Here is a 17016-nt window from a genome sequence, read left to right on the forward strand (position 1 = left end):
CAACATGAATTATATTAATCTTATTTTGAATCTTAATTCTAAGTTGTATTTATTTATTTTAACCATGAGGCTACAAATGAGCGGTTATTAAAATGCATTAAGAAACACATGGGGATTTGTTGTAGTGGAAAATATGTACTCAGGTAAACCCAGCAGACATCCACCAATCACAGGCGCGCACAGGTCTCTGCCACGCCCTCTGCGCGCACCTGTTGTGGGCGCGCACCTGTGAGGAAGCAGAAAGAGATCAACACTGGGGTCGAGCTGTGAGTGACCCAAACCCACCCGTGACCAGCTGGACATGAATCCGTGCATCAATCCACGAGTGGACCTTTAGGATCTGCGGAAGTTTGGAGTGTCAGGATGGTGAGGTTACACACGTGCGAATGTTGCTGGTCGTTAGTGTTAATAATGTTTTTATAATTTTCCTCAGCCGATCATAAACACACGAGGAACATTCAAATTGAGGTCAGGCAGAGCTTTGCATTTGTATTTTTATTTTTAAAGTTGTGTGCCTAGGATCTGACTGTCTCTAGTTCACACAGACTCTCTGTTCGTTTGCTGATAACAGGGTCTTTTGTGTTTCTGTTTCTATCTAAAACAAACACAATTATGTATTTATTGCTTTTATCTCTTTGCCTGGTTAATAACACACCAATGACATCCACGTACTGTTTTACCTTCACGTTGGTCACCACCCATTAAGCAGTGTTTGTGTGCGCGCGCGCGCGTGTGCGTCCTCCATCAAAGGTTACAATTCGTTTAAAGTTTCTTCCTAAAAATTTCACAGTTTGTATCATGCATTTGTTATTCTGTGCAAAGTATTTACATTTAATGCATCCGGCCCATGCTCTTATTTAATGTCATTCAAAGTAGCCTACTCTTTGAAATTAAAGCCATGACCTTTGCTAGTATCATGTTCGAGTTGAGGAACATATCAAAATCTTGGTTATGTATTATATAGCCTACATTTAGCTATAGGTTCATTATATTACCCTTCGAAACAATAGAAGCTTTGATTTAGACTGCTGGGTAATGTGTTTATTGTGTCGTGCCAGTGTGCATTTGTTGACAACATGGATGCTGGCTCTTGGCAACAGCCCTAAAATGTCAAACACAGATTCCCACTGGGTCTCAGTAAGACGTCTTGCACATTGCGCCGATTCTCTCTCCGTCTTTAGCGTGAGATCTGTAGGAGGCTGACAGTGTGTGTCATTGGTTATGTGTGTGTGATTGGAGTAGCACACAGTTAGCCTTAAATACTGTTGGTATAGTTATGAACATTCTGATGGTGATGCTGTACGGTAAAAGTTAGTTTTAAGAAAAGCTTAAGCAACATTTGCCACTTGATTTAATGTTTTAATATCTAACAATGGCATCCAGAATGACTTTGCAGAACATTCATGTACATTGTATATCACATTACAGCTTTATTACAATCCCAAAAAAAAAAGTTTCAGGCACGATTTCAGACTCTTTTATGATGATGTCTGTGTGTTTCTGCTGTAGATGCGTTTCCTGTTGCTGTTCAGCCGTCAGGGCAAACTGCGACTGCAGAAATGGTTCACGCCTCTCAGCGATCGAGACAAGAAGAAGATCATAAGGGACGTCACCTATCTAGTGCTGGCACGACCTCCGAAAGCCTGCAACTTCCTACAGTGGAGAGACCTAAAGATTGTTTATCGCCGGTCAGACGTCATCTTCTCTCTTTCTTTTCCACATTCCTGTTACTTTTTCCAGCAGAATAGTTTAACAGAACCTTTGACCTTTGAAGTTAATGATCAGCAGTCCAGCCTTTTCTTTACGGTACACGTCTTGTGTGTCTTTACACCCAGCAGGCGATAAGAGTCATTTGACTGTCTAGGTTAACTATAGACCGGATATAGTCCGGCTACACTGTAAAAAATTATTTGCTACCTTACATTTTTTAGTTTAATTCTATTACATCACGTTCTATTCTATTACATTCTGTTCTATTACATCACAATCTGTTCTATTACATTACAATCTATTACATTCTGTTCTGTACATCATATTCTATTCTATTACATCACATTCTATTACATTCTATTCTATTACATCACATTCTATTACATTCTATTCTATTACATCACATTATATTATAATATATTAGATAATATTATATTTAATTATATTATAGTAAGTGCACTTTTAAAAAATGCAGCAAAACAACTCAGTTTTACAAGTCAATTCAACCTACTCTTTTAAGTTTTGACCTGTGATAAGTTGACATAACTAAGAAAAATAAGTTGAAATTGTTTATCTTATAATATTAGTTAAAGCAAAAAAAGTTGATTTGACTAAAATTCAGCATTTTTTCAACTCAGGTTAACAAGTCATGTCAACTTACTATTATTTATCTTGACAAGATGAGTTGCTACAACTTACAAGATGAAGTTGACTTATAACAGTTATAGAAGTTTGAACAACTCTAGTCAAGATAAATAATAGTAAGATAAAATGACTTCTAAATCTGAGTTAATTTAACAAAAAATTTTAAGGCAGCAAATAATTTTTTTACAGTTACTTCTAGCCAAAATAAACTTAAATTTGGTTACATGTCGTTTTTGCCAAAAAACTTGTGTGAAGTCTGATATTCCATCATGTAAGCAAAGCTCATATGGTAAACAATATATGTTCAAATATAATTTTGAATATATTTCAAAATATACAAAATCTTTGCTAAAATACATTTTTAAATATGTTTACAAAAATGTATTTTTCACAATTATATTTTTTGCCCATTTTGAAATATATTTTAAAAATAATACTTTGAGGCATTTATTTTCACATCGCATTTGAAGAAAAACATAAGAGGTTTGAATGTAATATGTAATATATTTTCAACTGCAAAAATATACTTATGATTTTCTATTTTATATGTATACATTTTATACTTTATACAAACTTTTATATTTTGGCCATGGAAAATATATTTTTTGTATTTATTGCCCCTAACATACATTTTGCAATACAGTCTCCTGAAGATGCGTATAAATAGCACGAAGTGTAAAACTCGTGCAATACATACGCCTAATTCCACTTTGGCGTGCATTTGATACGCCAGTCCTTCCCGTTCACTTAAATGGTGCATCTTTTTTTGTCGTTTTATTTATTGGTTTCTCAATTTTTTTCTGTTTTTTAAACCATTTTCGCTTGGGTTTAGGGTTAGATTTTAGATTTGCTTAATGAGGTTATATAATACAGGTTTCTCCATGTTTTTGTCCATATTTAAGCCATGGTCGCTTGGAGTTGGGGTTAGAGTTGGGGTTTGGGTTAGGATGTCATTTTTATGTAACAAAAAGTTATTCTAACCCTAAACCCAAGCGAAAATGGAAAAAAATAGCAAAAAAATTGAGAAACCAATAAATAAAACGACAAAAAAAGATGCACCGTTTAAGTGAATGGGAAGGACTGGCGTATCATATGCACGCCAAAGTGGAATTTGGCGTATGTATTGCACAAGTTTTACACATCTTCAGGAGACTGGGCTGACATTTTGATATATATGTTAATATATATGATGGTTAAAACTAAATATATTTTCAAATTAAAAATTTTATTGTAAAAAAAATATTTAATTGAGCTTTACTTTCTACAAAATGTATTTAGCATATATATTTAAAACATATTTTTGTCCAGAGAAATTTATTTTTTGCCATATTGGAGTCAACAGTGATTACAATGTGTTGAGTTTAATGTATTGATTTATCTTATGTATTTTTGGGCTATGGTTAGACATCTATAAAATGTTATCTTTTGGGTTGTGTTTGGACAGCTATTAGAAGTCTTATTAATGCAAAATTCCTGGATATTCAAAGATACATTGTGTGTGTAGATCTTTCACAACCTATATGAAACTGAATAACGTTTTGTACACACAATCTTGCAAAAAAACATTGGGACTAAGTCTGGTACACCAGCCAAGGAAGTTTCACTTACCAAACTGTATCATTTTTCAGCATTGTGCGTAAACTAAACTTATAGACTTTATCTGAATCTTTCTGTGCTCAGATGTAACCGTATACAGTATATAGATACAGTATAACAAAGCAGAACATTTATCATTTCCTCATGTCATGAATTTCCTTTAAATGGCAATTTAAGAAGTGAAATATATTCACTAAATATAGTTTCTGGTGACCTCTGTCTTCTGTCCTGCAGTTATGCGAGTCTGTATTTCTGTTGTGGTTTGGAGCAGGGGGACAATGAGCTCATCTCACTGGAACTCCTGCACAGATATGTCGAGCTGTTGGATCAGTATTTTGGCAATGTAAGAGCCAATCATCATATAAAAACTCACTGGCATAGCGCTAGATTGAAATGGGTACAATGATACACAATGCTGAGATGTTCAGAGTCATTTTTGGCTCAATCCATTCACTAAAAGTAGTCATAGATAATACCACAAGCTGCATTCATCCCCAAGCATGAACTGCAGTATAGTGATTTTTGAAGAGGTGGTTTTGTAAATAGAGATTGTAATGTGGGTGTGTTTGTTATGCCTTTGATTCAGAATATTATGAATCACTTTCTTGGTAATATGTTGATGTATTTGCACACTTGTGATTTCATCAAGACATGTTAAACGGATAGTTCACCCAAACATGAAACTTCTGTCATCACTTCATCTTGTATACATTTCTTTTTTCTGCTGAACAAAAAGTAAGATATTTATAATCAAGCAGGAAACAGAAGCAACATTGACTTCCATAGTAGAAAAAAGTAGAAAAGTTTGGTTACAAACATTGCTTAAAATATCTTCATTTGTGTTCAGCAGAACAAAGACATTTATATAAGTCCATAAAAACCTAAGGGTGAACAAATGATGAAAGAATTTTCATTTTTGGATGAACTATTCCTTTAATATTGTCTATATAAATAAGCAGTTGTGGTTTCTGTATATTGTGGTTTATTGTGCATGCATGTTTCCATACTGTATGCTTTGACTTTGTGTTGTAGGTGTGTGAATTAGACATCATTTTTAATTTCGAGAAGGCGTATTTTATTCTGGATGAGTTTGTCATTGGTGGAGAGGTGCAGGAAACATCCAAAGCGTCTGTGGCCAAATCATTAGAGGAGGCTGATTCTCTTCAAGAGGTGAGATATACACGGCACGTATGTGTGTGTTTGCATGAGCTAGCCCTGTCTGCTGACATTGATCGGCTTCATGTTTTATTCATGCATTCGTAAAATGTCATTTGTTTTGTCTGTTTATTGGCAGACGATGGAGGAGTATATGAACAAACCCACATACTGAAGAAACATCTTCATCTTCTCAATCTGCACAAAAATCCAGAACAGGACATTCCTGCTTTGGATGTATTTTATTAATCATTTATAATTGCACTGAAACAGAAACCACTTTTACTACATTTAAGATTGTAAGAATGTTATTGTTAAATGAAACAAGTGTATTATTTGTAATACATACTCTCAATAGGGTGAAAGTGAACATTAGTGTTGGCCCTTTTGGTCTGACATTTTAATCAACCAATCAGATTTGAAGAACCGGTTTAGGGTCAATTTTAGGTTTAGATTTAGGATTGGGAAAGGGGCTTGTATACCATTTTTGCTAACCTGTTTTTCCCTCTGATTTGAGGGATACTATTATTAATGGTTAGTTTGGATAGGGCATAGTTCTTTGACAGGAGCATTGATCCAGGAATACATCACAACAACCAAAACACAAAAACACTGTTAAAGGAACAGTATGTAGGATTGTGACTAAAACTGGTACTGCAATCACACAACTGGTGGCCAATACACAAAATGACAACACAAACATCAGTTGAGGGCTGCAACTCCACTTTTTAAATGACAATATCCTGGCCAGACCACTGTTGTCAGTGATATAAGTATTTGAAATGAAAATTATTTCTTAATGTCTAGTGACATATCAGGGCCATTTTATTATTAATTTATTTAAATTTCTTACATACTGTTCCTTTAAGGGTTTCTGCTCATTTTTTGGACATCTCTTCTTGCAAACAGTGTCTCTGATGCAGTTTTCGAATTGAGAAGGGACTGGGGTGGTCCAGGGGTCCCCTGGTTTTTATTAAAATTAAAATATTACATAAAATTCTCATGCTGCGCTGCCAATTACCAATTTTGCAATGAACTAATACAAAAGATTTCTGTCTGAATTAAATTTCAGCTCTTAAAGGGACACTCCACTTTTTTTGAAAATAGGCTTATTTTTCCGCTCCCCAAGAGTTAAACATTTGAGCTTTACTGTTTTGGAAGCCATTCAGACGATTTCCGGGTCTGGCGGTACAACATTTAGCATAGCTTAGCATAATCCATTGAATCTGATTAGACCATTAGCATTGCACTCAGAAATAACCAAAGAGTTTCGATATTTTTCCTATTAAAAACTTGACTTTTCGGTAGTTACACAAATTACTAAGACTGACAGAAAATTAAAAGTTGTGATTTTCTAGGCCGATATGGCTAGGAACTATACTCTCATTCTGGCGTAATAATCAAAGACTTTGCTGTCGTAACATGGCTGCAGGAGACGCAGTGATTTTACGCAGTGCCCGAAATAGTTCCCTTGGTAACTTTCAATAGCTGGGGACTATTTTTTGGCGCTGCCTAATATTATTACACATTTCACACTAATTTGAGGGGTAAAAAAATGGTTAGGGTTTATGTTAATGGTAATTTGGCGACCCTTGGCTTAGCTAGGGGACCACCATAATCTTTGACACAATTCGAACACTGCTAAGAAGTTTAATGTTATTTTAAAAACAAAAATAATATTTATTATTATTTATTACTGCTTGTTGTATGTTGCAGAGAGCGCCCAGGCCATCAATTTAAATCTCAAATGTTTTTAACTAATTAAATGATTACAAATCCACAAAGTCGTATTTGCATTTTATTTTTGAGAATGTATAAATAAAACCTGTTGCATCCCTACATGTTTTTGATGTTGAAGGTCCATTGAGAAACTACACGACCATAGTGTGAACAAGTGCTTTATTTACCTCTGCCACGTCACACATGACCGCATCACACGCACAAGATACTGATTGAAAAACATCAAAGAAAGCTTGAAAAACCGTGTGTGTGTGTTCATATGTCAATGAGGTAAATTCGGTGACTTTTTACATTGTTTTTTTTATAGCTACTGCAAAACGGCTACCTTGAAAGTAAACTAAAATATTTACTAAAATATTTATTCTAGACAACACAAAAATAGAAAAAAATCTACAAAACTACTTCGACTAAACGCAAGTAAGGAATATATATGCATTTTTAAAATACTTTATTTTATGACAATTCAAACCCTCAACAATGAATATACTCTAATATACATGTCTACATCTCGGGAACGGTTTTGCCCTCAGAGTCTATTTCGTCCGTCTCATCGTTGTCTGGCTCGAGGTACCTCAAGATCCTCATCATCCTGTCGTCGTCGTCTGAACTCGAGGGGGCGCTCTTGTGCTCCACCGGTCTCTTTTCACCGTTTTGATCAAAGTAGTCCTGGACGGCCCTTTCGAGCTTACCGTATACCGACTGCTGCTCGGGTTGTAAACGTGTACGCCTCTGTCCCTTTGCGATCATCTCTGATGCCAGGAAACTGGCCAGTTCGTCGTCCTCACCAGTTGTGTCATCGTAGTCGTCTCGGCTGGAGTCTGTGAACCCGTACGCCGGGAGGTCTCGTTCTCTCTCGTAGTACCGTGATGGTTTTGGTTGAGTTGGTCGTTTGTCGTTTAGCTGTGCCGCACTCACCAGCTCAAGGATCCTCAGGATGTCTTGTACTGCACTGTTGCTCTCCGATGTTTGCAGCGGGCGTTGGTGTGGTGCCGCGGCATAGGATGTGTGCGCGTTATGAGTCGTGGTGTATGTGCGTTGTGGGGTTCGTGACTGTGCCTGAGCTCGCTGTGGGGCTTTGAAGTCCCTCTGTTCATTCCGGAGAAGGTCAAGCACATCCGCCGGTGGGATCTGGAGCTTTTGTGAGATTTTGATAAGCTGAGATAAGGACTGGGGGAATGATCCGGACTTAATTTCTCTTTCTTCTTCATCCCTCTCCTCATCTACATCATCATCTTCGTCGTCATTCTCTGCATCTTTTTTCTCAAGTTCTCTGTCAGTTGTTTGCTCTTCTTGTTCACCACCATTCACCTCTTCACGTTTTTGCTCTTCTTCTTCTTTCCTTTCTAGAAGTTTCAGCAGGTCTACAAACTTTGTGATGTCATCAGGCTCCTCGTTTTCTCTTTGGTTGGATCGTTTGACTTCATCATCAGGTTTCCTGTTAAATCCATGTCTTTCTCTTTGTTCTTCTTCCGTCTCCGTTTGCTCCTCTAGAGGTTCCCATTCATCCGTTCCCATGAGGTCCTCCAAAGTCATCTTTCTTTGCTTGTACAAGCCATCATCATCTTCATCATTATCATCATCATCAGTGGTGATGCCCACTGCACTTCCACGCTTGTTGTTGGTCTTAGCACTGGAGATTCCACTCAGTTCTTCAAACACAGATTGAAGCGTGGCCAGTTTCTGAGGCGTGTACTCTTCCTCTGCGTTCTCATTGGTCCGTTTTAGTGGCTGGTCTTCCTCATTGTCAAAGATAATCGGGTACTGCCCGTGTCGCCTGCGGATGCCTGGATTACCCCAAGAGGTTTCCATCGCTAGTTGCTGTTTTGGTCTCGGGAAAGGTTGGGTAGGAGGCTTTCGGGGTGCTTTTGGGGGCACTATTTGCTCTTCGGTCTGTTGCAGTGTATTAAGCACTGCTTGGAGCCACTGTTGAGTATTGTCCCTCTCTTCCAGGTCTCTATCCATCCCTGTGGATCCTTGGGCCGGAGCTGTTTGACGTAGCACTGAACGCACATTCTCTATGTCATCCGGTTCGAGGTCTTTGGTGGTCGGCTGATGATCGTCGACTGGAAGTTCGTATGGGGTTCTCTGGCTGAGACTTTGGATGTAGCGTAGGGCTCTGACCATTTCAGCACTTGGAGGAGGGCGGAGCTGGGACACAGGTTCATACGATCCTGGTTCACTTAAGCGATGCTCCCTTAATGTGGCCCCTGGAACTCCGTGAATGAGTGAGATAATAAAGGGGAGGAGGTGTATAGAACAGCATAGAGATGGTATCTGCATGATTTACCTGAGAAGAGAGAGAGGAATTAAAGGGAAGAGATTGTGAATCATGTGTTCAAATGTGTATATAGGCTAAAAAGCCTACACAGATTTTTTAAGGGTTTTGCACAATTGTTGTTTTGTGAATGTTGATTGGCTATGGAGATCATATTAAAATAATTCACATTAATATAACATATTACCATTATTTTATATTTATATGTCCTACAAACAGTAATCTACACACATTTATTTTACCTACAATAACAAAAAAATGCTCCCAAACGGATTAAAAAGAAATACAATCGAAAGAATTTGTGAAGAATTGTGCTTTGGCAATGTAATTTTTTTTACAGTTTTAACTTTATGACTTCATGTCGCGTTGCTTGCAGTACCTAATTGAGCATCAGCTCTCTCTCTCGCGCGCGCGCTCTCTCTCTCCTCCTCTCTCTCGTTGATGAGCGTTTGTGAAGCACTCAGAGACCGCGCGCGCGCACTGCGCGTTGAAAATCTCATTAGTTTCTAAATTGCCGCCACGATTGAGTCATAGCCTGTTGCTACGGGAGACCGCGCGCAAATCCGCACTGCTTCTGGACCTCAAAGTGCCGTTTAACGCGGGATCCAACACATACATCTAATAAATAAAAATGTATTGAAAACGCATGTTTCTATATGGCAGTATATCATATTTCTATAGGCTATGCGTAGAGATGGCGTTTGTTTGTTTTAACTAGATTTGCTTAGATGTGCGAGTTCCTTAAAATTGGATACTTTACCTCAGTATTCTTAACACATCGAATTGATATTTAGATAAGGTTTTCAAAATGTGCACGAATCATGCGGGAGCCGTAAACACAGGACGCGCGTTCCGTGCGCGCTACTCTTTAGTTGGTGTAAATTATCATTTACAGTATATGCGTCCGTCGCGTCGTGTCTCGCTCTTTATAAAGCGACTTTTAAAACCCATATGGAAAAAATACGCTTTTTAACAAAACAAAACGTTTTGCGCGCGTCTCACGGTAACGTGCAGCAGGTTGTTGATCTACAGATAAGAAACCACGGACATTTCAGAATAAACAAATGGGGGAGAAAAGTGAGTATTTAGTTCATTCAAGTCAAATGGAAGGGTTGAGAGTGTTTAAAAGCAAAAGCCCTCTTACCTTTGCGTTAGGTCTGGTTTGACAGAGAGTCGTGAGCGCGCCGCGTATCGCTCTCTGTGTGTTTGTCACTGTGATGCACCCCGAGCTCGTGCGCGGAATGTCTCTCGCGTCAGCACCACGGACAGCTCCTCCTGTTATATGCGTGCGTCACTGAGACAACATACGCAAAACCAGTTTTAAACACACACACATACATACATACACACACATGCGCAATTCAAGGCTTTTTGTTTGCTGGACAAAAACTAAATGAATGTTCTTGTTTTCTCTTTATTTTGTTTGGGGCACTCCAGTAAACATTGTACAGTATACATTTAACATTTAACTCTCACTAACTATATCTTAATTATCATATTTTTAGTAAAACTATTAAAATATTTGCCAAAGAAACCCAACAGTCACTGCAGATTTACTATAAATAAAGCCATTGTTTATTTTCCTAAGGGATTCGAGACATTAGGGTATCGTTTACAAAAAATTGTGTTTGTGTCAAAATATTATACTTCAATGGTTATTGTTATGATATAATTATAAAAATAATTACATGAAAATCCCCTTAACCATTTTAAACCAACCTTATAGGCTGTAACGCATGTGCACGTTTGTTGTTGGGCAACAAGTGTCTTTATTGCCTGTTTGATAAGATGTTTCATTGACAAAGAGCCCTTTGGAGAACCACCAGATCTATTCATCATGACCTTCTCTTATCTGTAAAGTGGAAACTCTGGAGTTCAGTGATTGCGGTGTTATTATTATAATAGTCCAACATTAAAGAACGATAATACTTTGTTCTTGAGTCATTCATTGGAGGTTCTCAGAGGAGAGGATAACATGGCTGTGTGTCGTATTTATTTCTTACAACAGGAATCTTTAAGGATGTGTTTTCCTATCTTTGTCTTACAAACGCACACATGGCACGGCAGCTTGTGTCAGGCAAGGCCGGATAGCTGTGGGATGGTGGTCATGTTGATTTCACTTCTTCTGTATAAAGAGTCTGACCGATGATGAGTCACCCACTAGTGTCGCAGAGAGGGAAGAGAGAGACGAAAAGAGAGAGAGAGAGAGACAGGATGGAGTGTGTGTCTGACAGCAAGAGAGACGAGTAAATGCGTGCGTGGTTTAATGGGAATTGTCTTGGCATGTATATATGTTGAGACAGGGTTTGCCCATCAGCTCTGAGTGGCCAGCAGCACATTTTATGAAGTGAGCGTATTTTTGGCAGCTTGTCAGAAGCTGGTAGGAGGGAGATTTCACACAGGAGACTCTTTCATTCAGAAATCCACTCCAGTGATGTGGGTGGTTGTACAGTTTGACTCAGTGCCTCTAGTACAACACGTACACACACAAATGTTTGTGTAGTATAATGTTGTTTATTCTGTATCATATTCTTATTCTCATCTCATCTCTTTTTGAGAACAGAGGAGAAAGTGAGGGAAGGGTTTGTGTGACATCATTGCATGTGCTCGGCTCTTTTGATGTATGTGTGTGTTGTATGAGCAGGTGCACCATTGTTTTGTTTCCTGTACCTTCAGTTAACAATTCAGGTTGACATTATCTCAGTCTGTGTGTGTGTGTGTGTGTTTGTTTGTGCTCTGTTTACCTATTTTGTTACATAAGGTTCGCTCTCTTTAGGCTATTTTTGAGAACAAATTACATTAAGATAGCATGGAAAACAAACACAGAGCCACATGCACCCTCGGAAACACACATTTGGAGACATCAGAGAAGAGGTTAGCATCATTTTTACTTGCATGCATTTGATCTGAGACTAATTTCAGCTGAAGTGGCCAAAGATCTCAATGGATTATATCAGAGGATATTTGGGACTGTGACCCTATCTGTGAAAACCCAGCTATAGTCATTTTTGGGGGATTTACTTGAAATGCCACAACCCCACTGATAGCTAGGGACCATTTTTTCTGACAATGTGCCCTATCATTAACATTTTTAGTTTATATTACCTGCAATGATCTAGTAACGTATGAAACAATGTGTTCCATTATTCACATTATGTATGCAGTGAGATTAAAGCTCACATAACACAAGCTGATGCTGCTCATCTTATGTTAATCTTGAGAAATTATAGAGTATTATTACATCCTTTATATCTCTAAAGAGTCTTCAGTTTGATCAGATTAATAAAAGACAGATCAGTTTCTGAAAAAGCACAAAATTTGTCACGAGCAACATACACAAAACATTATCCCACTATCTCTGGATATAACTTTGGATTCACTACACAACTTATGCGCTGATAGCAACAAAAAAAAAAACAGGCATTTGATGCAGTTTTACTTACCGCCTGTGACTCATGACCCGGTTGGGACCGCCCCATTACAACAAAATCCAGTGTTTAACAAACACACACGCAATATTCTGTTGTTCCCCTGGATAAAGAAAACTATATCCATTGTTTCCATAAGACTGGCTAACTTGGAAAACTGAATGAGGTTTTCTTCTTCTTACATCCAAAACACACCACTTTGTTCGTGCCATTCTTGATATAAAACAAAGCTGTCACGTGAAGTGATGCTTGTGACTTTAATTTGAAAGAAACAATGCTAATGAGCGTTCTCACACTCACTGTGATTGACGTATGGGCGTGCTTTTTGGGGGGAAGTGCCCATAAAAGGAATATGGGGTCACTGATATGTTACAGATACCCATGTTTGAAAAAAACTTTCTGAAGCTTGTAGGAAGATATGGAGTGACTTTGGCCCAGAAATTTGTTTGCTTTGTTGACACTTTGCATTTGCTTAGCATAAAGATTACAACTTTTAACTTTAGCTGTGTTTCCTTTACAAATTACAAATTTGCAAAACTTAAGCAATATTTTCTAAATGTCGACAAAAAGCTATTGTGGAATTATGGCATTTCCATTAATCTATGATTTGGGACTGGAACATAGTTTTTCCTCTCGCGATAAGTAATTTAAAACATCACGTCGACTGTTGTTGGTAGGTTTACTAAAATCACATCCACCGCAATAGGTATTAGTTTTAAATGAAGGGTAAGAGTATTATCCAAACAAAAATGCCAAGGAAAGCACCTTACACTTGGGAGGAGCAGCGTATATGTGGGTAGGTTTTAGTACAGTACGCGTCATCTTCAAATAATGATTATGTGACTTACTTACATCAGGTGACCTGAAAATGCGAATAAACTGTTTCCATTGAGTTTTTGCAAAATACACCTCTTTCGAATTGACTGAAAAATCACCTCAAGCGAGCGTAATAACGTTCCTGCGATATATCCCTGTAAGACCCAAATATAGAAAAAAAGATTTATTTATATGTTTTTGTTGGAGGCCACTAGTGCATACATAAATAGGTTTTATTTTTGACATGGTAGTACGTTTTTATGAAAATGATGTAATATTAAAACATTGGGCCTTTGGGGTAGCAGAATTGCTGCTGTTAAGAGTTTTGTGAAATTGACGTGTTTCCATTGGCCGTATTTTCAATTCGCAATGTCAATTTGCGCAATTTAAAGCGTAATGGAAACGCAGCTTGTGCTAACAAGTCAGAATGCATGAAATAAACTGGTGAGACTTGGTTTTGATAGATATATATTAGAGCAAGATTATGTCTATGTGTTTGTTTATCTGTCAAGTATCACTCCTTTGTGCCGTCTTTCTTCCCATGGCCCTCTGAACTGAATGTTCTCCTAAATTTGACCAAATCCTCCATCGACAAAGATTTAAGTTTTATCAGGGCATCAAACCATAACTCCCACACTGAGACAAACAGTCTGAACATTTCCAGCCCATCAGACCGCACGGATGTGTTGTGTGTCATTGTGAATTTGTGTAAAAGATGCAAGTTTCTCTACATATTAAATAATCCGTCATCAAACAGCTTCATGCACTTGGTCATGCTAGCATTATTTCCTTAAAATTTCATCATGTTTTGTCTCAGTATAATCCACATTAGTCTCTTATGGGACTCTTAAATAGATCAACACATCATAATTTGATAGCTTCCTCGCCACAACACACAGACATACATGCCCACAGCAGCGAATCATTGCTGGGATCTGAGCAATGTCTGTGTCTCATCTTCTGTGGTCTTTTATCAATTATTGATCACCATCATTTTCTTCCCTGAAATGGACTCGATGTCCCATAATGCCACCTACGCAGTCATTAAAACCGGGATCGTTTCCTGTTTGGGTTCATAGATGAGGAATTAGTTCAGAGCGTAACAGTAAAATTGTTTATCGTAGACTGGAGACGTGCAAAAGCGAATGCGGTACATTTTTTATGTTAACAATCAGTCGTGTCAAAATCCAGACTAAATCCTTTGTTTGTTTTATTGTTGTATTTCCTGTCAGCTTCTGTTTATGATGCTTTTAGTGGTGGGCACATTAGCATTGTCGGAGAGTCACATTTACTTTAAAATATTTTTAAATTATTTTATAAAGGTGAATTGAAAGTTACAGCTTCAAGGCAATGGTGTTAAATAATATTAACCTTTCCTCTGTATATCTTCAGTTTGTTGCCACTGCTTCTCATAACAAGGTCACTTTCCTTTATCACAGCACACCAGAGAAAAGAGAAGAAGAGACCGTAAGATAAACAGACATGCCGGAGAACAACAGAGATGCCGTGCTATTTCAGGGATGCTTTAAGGATCTGAATTGTAAATGTTGAAAGGAATCTACTCAACAAAAGCAATAAAACTCAATAGTGACCAAAATATCTGTTTAACACAGACACGGCCTTTGCAGATGCAAGACTTGGCGCCGCCCATCTGACCTCTCAAGACCCGGCTGCTTTGCAGACAGCTTGATTGACAGGTAATCTGTAGACACAGGGAGTGAGCCTAAAGCCACAGGAAACAACAGAGAACCTTAAAGAGAGAGAAAGAAAAAGAGAGAGGCAAGGGTGGAGGATAGAGGAGTGTTTTGCAGTGCTGCAAGTAATGACTCATAGGTCAGATGTGTGTGTGTGTAGCTGAATCTAAATTAGTTTCAAAGATTGAATTTTTTTTTAATGAATAGTAGAAGAGACAGTGGAAAAAGTGAATGGTGCTCAATGACAAACCAAATTAGATTTTGCACCATCATGATGCTAGGTTGATGTAAATGATGGTTGCTATGAAGTTGCTAGGGTGTTATGATCTATCGATCTAGGGTTAGAGGCGATCACTGCCCCAAGAGACTCACACTTCAGTCACGTTGTTTGCGATACTGAATTGAGCCTCAGGTCTCTCTCTCTCATGCACACACACACTCATAAATAAGACAAACACCTTTAATAACTCCATAAATGTGTCTTTGTTTCTTTGTGTGTATTGATTGCACAGCCCAGACACCACATATCACACAAACCATCTTCCTCTCTCACCTATCCACACCTGCCAGTGTTTGGTTGTCATAGTGACAGGTCTGTGGAGGGGGGTGATTACATCAGCAGGACTGTCACAGGTGTCAATCATCCAAATTTTAGAAGAAACACTGGAGGTCAACATCTGTACCCATGGCAACCATCCTGTTTTGTATCTAGCAACCGCATTTTAGCAACAGCTTCCAATTAGGAAGAGTAACCAGTTATTGCTCATCTAATGAGCTTTACTCACAGACAAGAGTAACACATTAGACTCTCAGATAAAAGAAAAGCTGTCACCTTTCAAAAAGTACACATTTGCACCTGAAGAGAGCATATTAGGACCTTTTTAAAGGGTAGCGCCCCAGTGACAGCTTTTGTACTATTTTTGTACAAGCAGGTCTCTTTGCTCGTCTCATACACGCGGTACTTCTAGATAGGATTGCTCGGTCCACATCATGCTACCGATTGGGAAGAACAATAATTTCCTCTACTAAAGATAGCTTTATTAGTAATCTCTCAGACCTGTCCCAAATTAAACATGTAGCAGATAACCGTGTAGATCTGGATGCTGTAATAGAAACCTTAACCAACGTTTGTTATAGCACATTAGAAGCTGTTTCTCCCATTAGATCAAAGAGAATCAAGAAAAAACAGCAGCACCATGGTAAAACAGTCATACCGCAGTCCTTAAAAAGGTATCTAGAAAAATTGAGCGTAATTGGAGGAGCACAAAGTTAGAGGTGTGGCGTGCAGCATGTCTTCAAAGGCTATAAAAACCACCAGATCTACCTATCTCAGCAAGCTCATACAAGAAAATCATAATTACTCTCGATTCGTCTTAAATACAGTTGTGAAACTGACTAGAAACAAAAAACTAATGGAAACTGAACTCCAACACAGTAGTAACGACTTCATGAACTTCTTTACTGACAAAATTGTAGTTATTAGGGAAAATATCGAAGCTATGCAAGCAGCCACCATTTTACTCAATAGTACATTGAACACTAGATTACCAGATGAACAACTTGAATCTTTTAAAGCTACTAGAATAAAAAAGCTTTCAAAATTAATACAATTATTCAAATCATCATCGTGTTTAGACCAGGTTCCCACTAAAATAGGTTTTCCCTGTAGTGTCAGACCCAGTACTAAATATCATTAATTTATCACTAGAACTAGGAAACGTTCCAAAAGCTTTCAAACTGGCAGTTATTAGACCCCTCATTAAAAAGCTGCACCTTGACCAGGGAAAGCTTAATAATTTTAGATGAATCTCAAATCTTTATTTCTTTCTAAAATTCTAGAAAAAGTAGTGGAAAGCCAGCTATGCACATTCTTAGTGAATGATACTATGTATGAAAAGTTCCAAATAGGATTCAGGCCCCACCATAGTACAGAGACAGCACTGCTTAGAGTTATGAC

General features: G+C 38.0%; 3 protein-coding genes across 3 annotated transcripts in view; 2 read left to right on the forward strand and 1 right to left on the reverse strand.

The window, feature by feature from the left end:
• serpine2 (serpin peptidase inhibitor, clade E (nexin, plasminogen activator inhibitor type 1), member 2) overlaps window positions 1-17016 on the forward strand; it is an 87486-nt gene that overhangs the window by 47485 nt on the left and 22985 nt on the right. The window lies entirely within an intron of this gene.
• On the forward strand, window positions 223-5660 carry ap1s3a (adaptor related protein complex 1 subunit sigma 3a). The gene is made up of 5 exons (XM_065280461.2): window positions 223-366; window positions 1510-1688; window positions 4186-4294; window positions 4984-5121; window positions 5246-5660. The coding sequence occupies exons 1-5, from the start codon at window positions 364-366 to the stop codon at window positions 5279-5281; spliced, it is 465 nt and encodes a 154-aa protein (XP_065136533.1). The 5' UTR covers window positions 223-363; the 3' UTR covers window positions 5282-5660.
• scg2a (secretogranin II a) lies at window positions 6989-10404 on the reverse strand. Its single transcript, XM_065280462.1, has 2 exons — window positions 10266-10404; window positions 6989-9133 (listed from the first exon to the last, which is right to left on the reverse strand). The coding sequence occupies exon 2, from the start codon at window positions 9124-9126 to the stop codon at window positions 7348-7350; it is 1779 nt and encodes a 592-aa protein (XP_065136534.1). The 5' UTR covers window positions 9127-9133; window positions 10266-10404; the 3' UTR covers window positions 6989-7347.

Source organism: Paramisgurnus dabryanus, chromosome 8 (assembly GCF_030506205.2).
Source record: "Paramisgurnus dabryanus chromosome 8, PD_genome_1.1, whole genome shotgun sequence".
NCBI classification, from domain to species: Eukaryota; Metazoa; Chordata; class Actinopteri; order Cypriniformes; family Cobitidae; genus Paramisgurnus; species Paramisgurnus dabryanus.

Excerpts from the sequence above, each read along its gene's own strand:
- ap1s3a (XM_065280461.2), top strand. Across the intron at positions 1,689-4,185 it reads CTAAAGATTGTTTATCGCCG|TTATGCGAGTCTGTATTTCT; the intron begins GTCAGACGTCAT and ends TCTGTCCTGCAG. Across the intron at positions 4,295-4,983 it reads TGGATCAGTATTTTGGCAAT|GTGTGTGAATTAGACATCAT; the intron begins GTAAGAGCCAAT and ends TTTGTGTTGTAG.
- scg2a (XM_065280462.1), bottom strand. The coding sequence starts at position 9,126 with ATGCAGATACCATCTCTATGCTGTTCTATACACCTCCTCCCCTTTATT.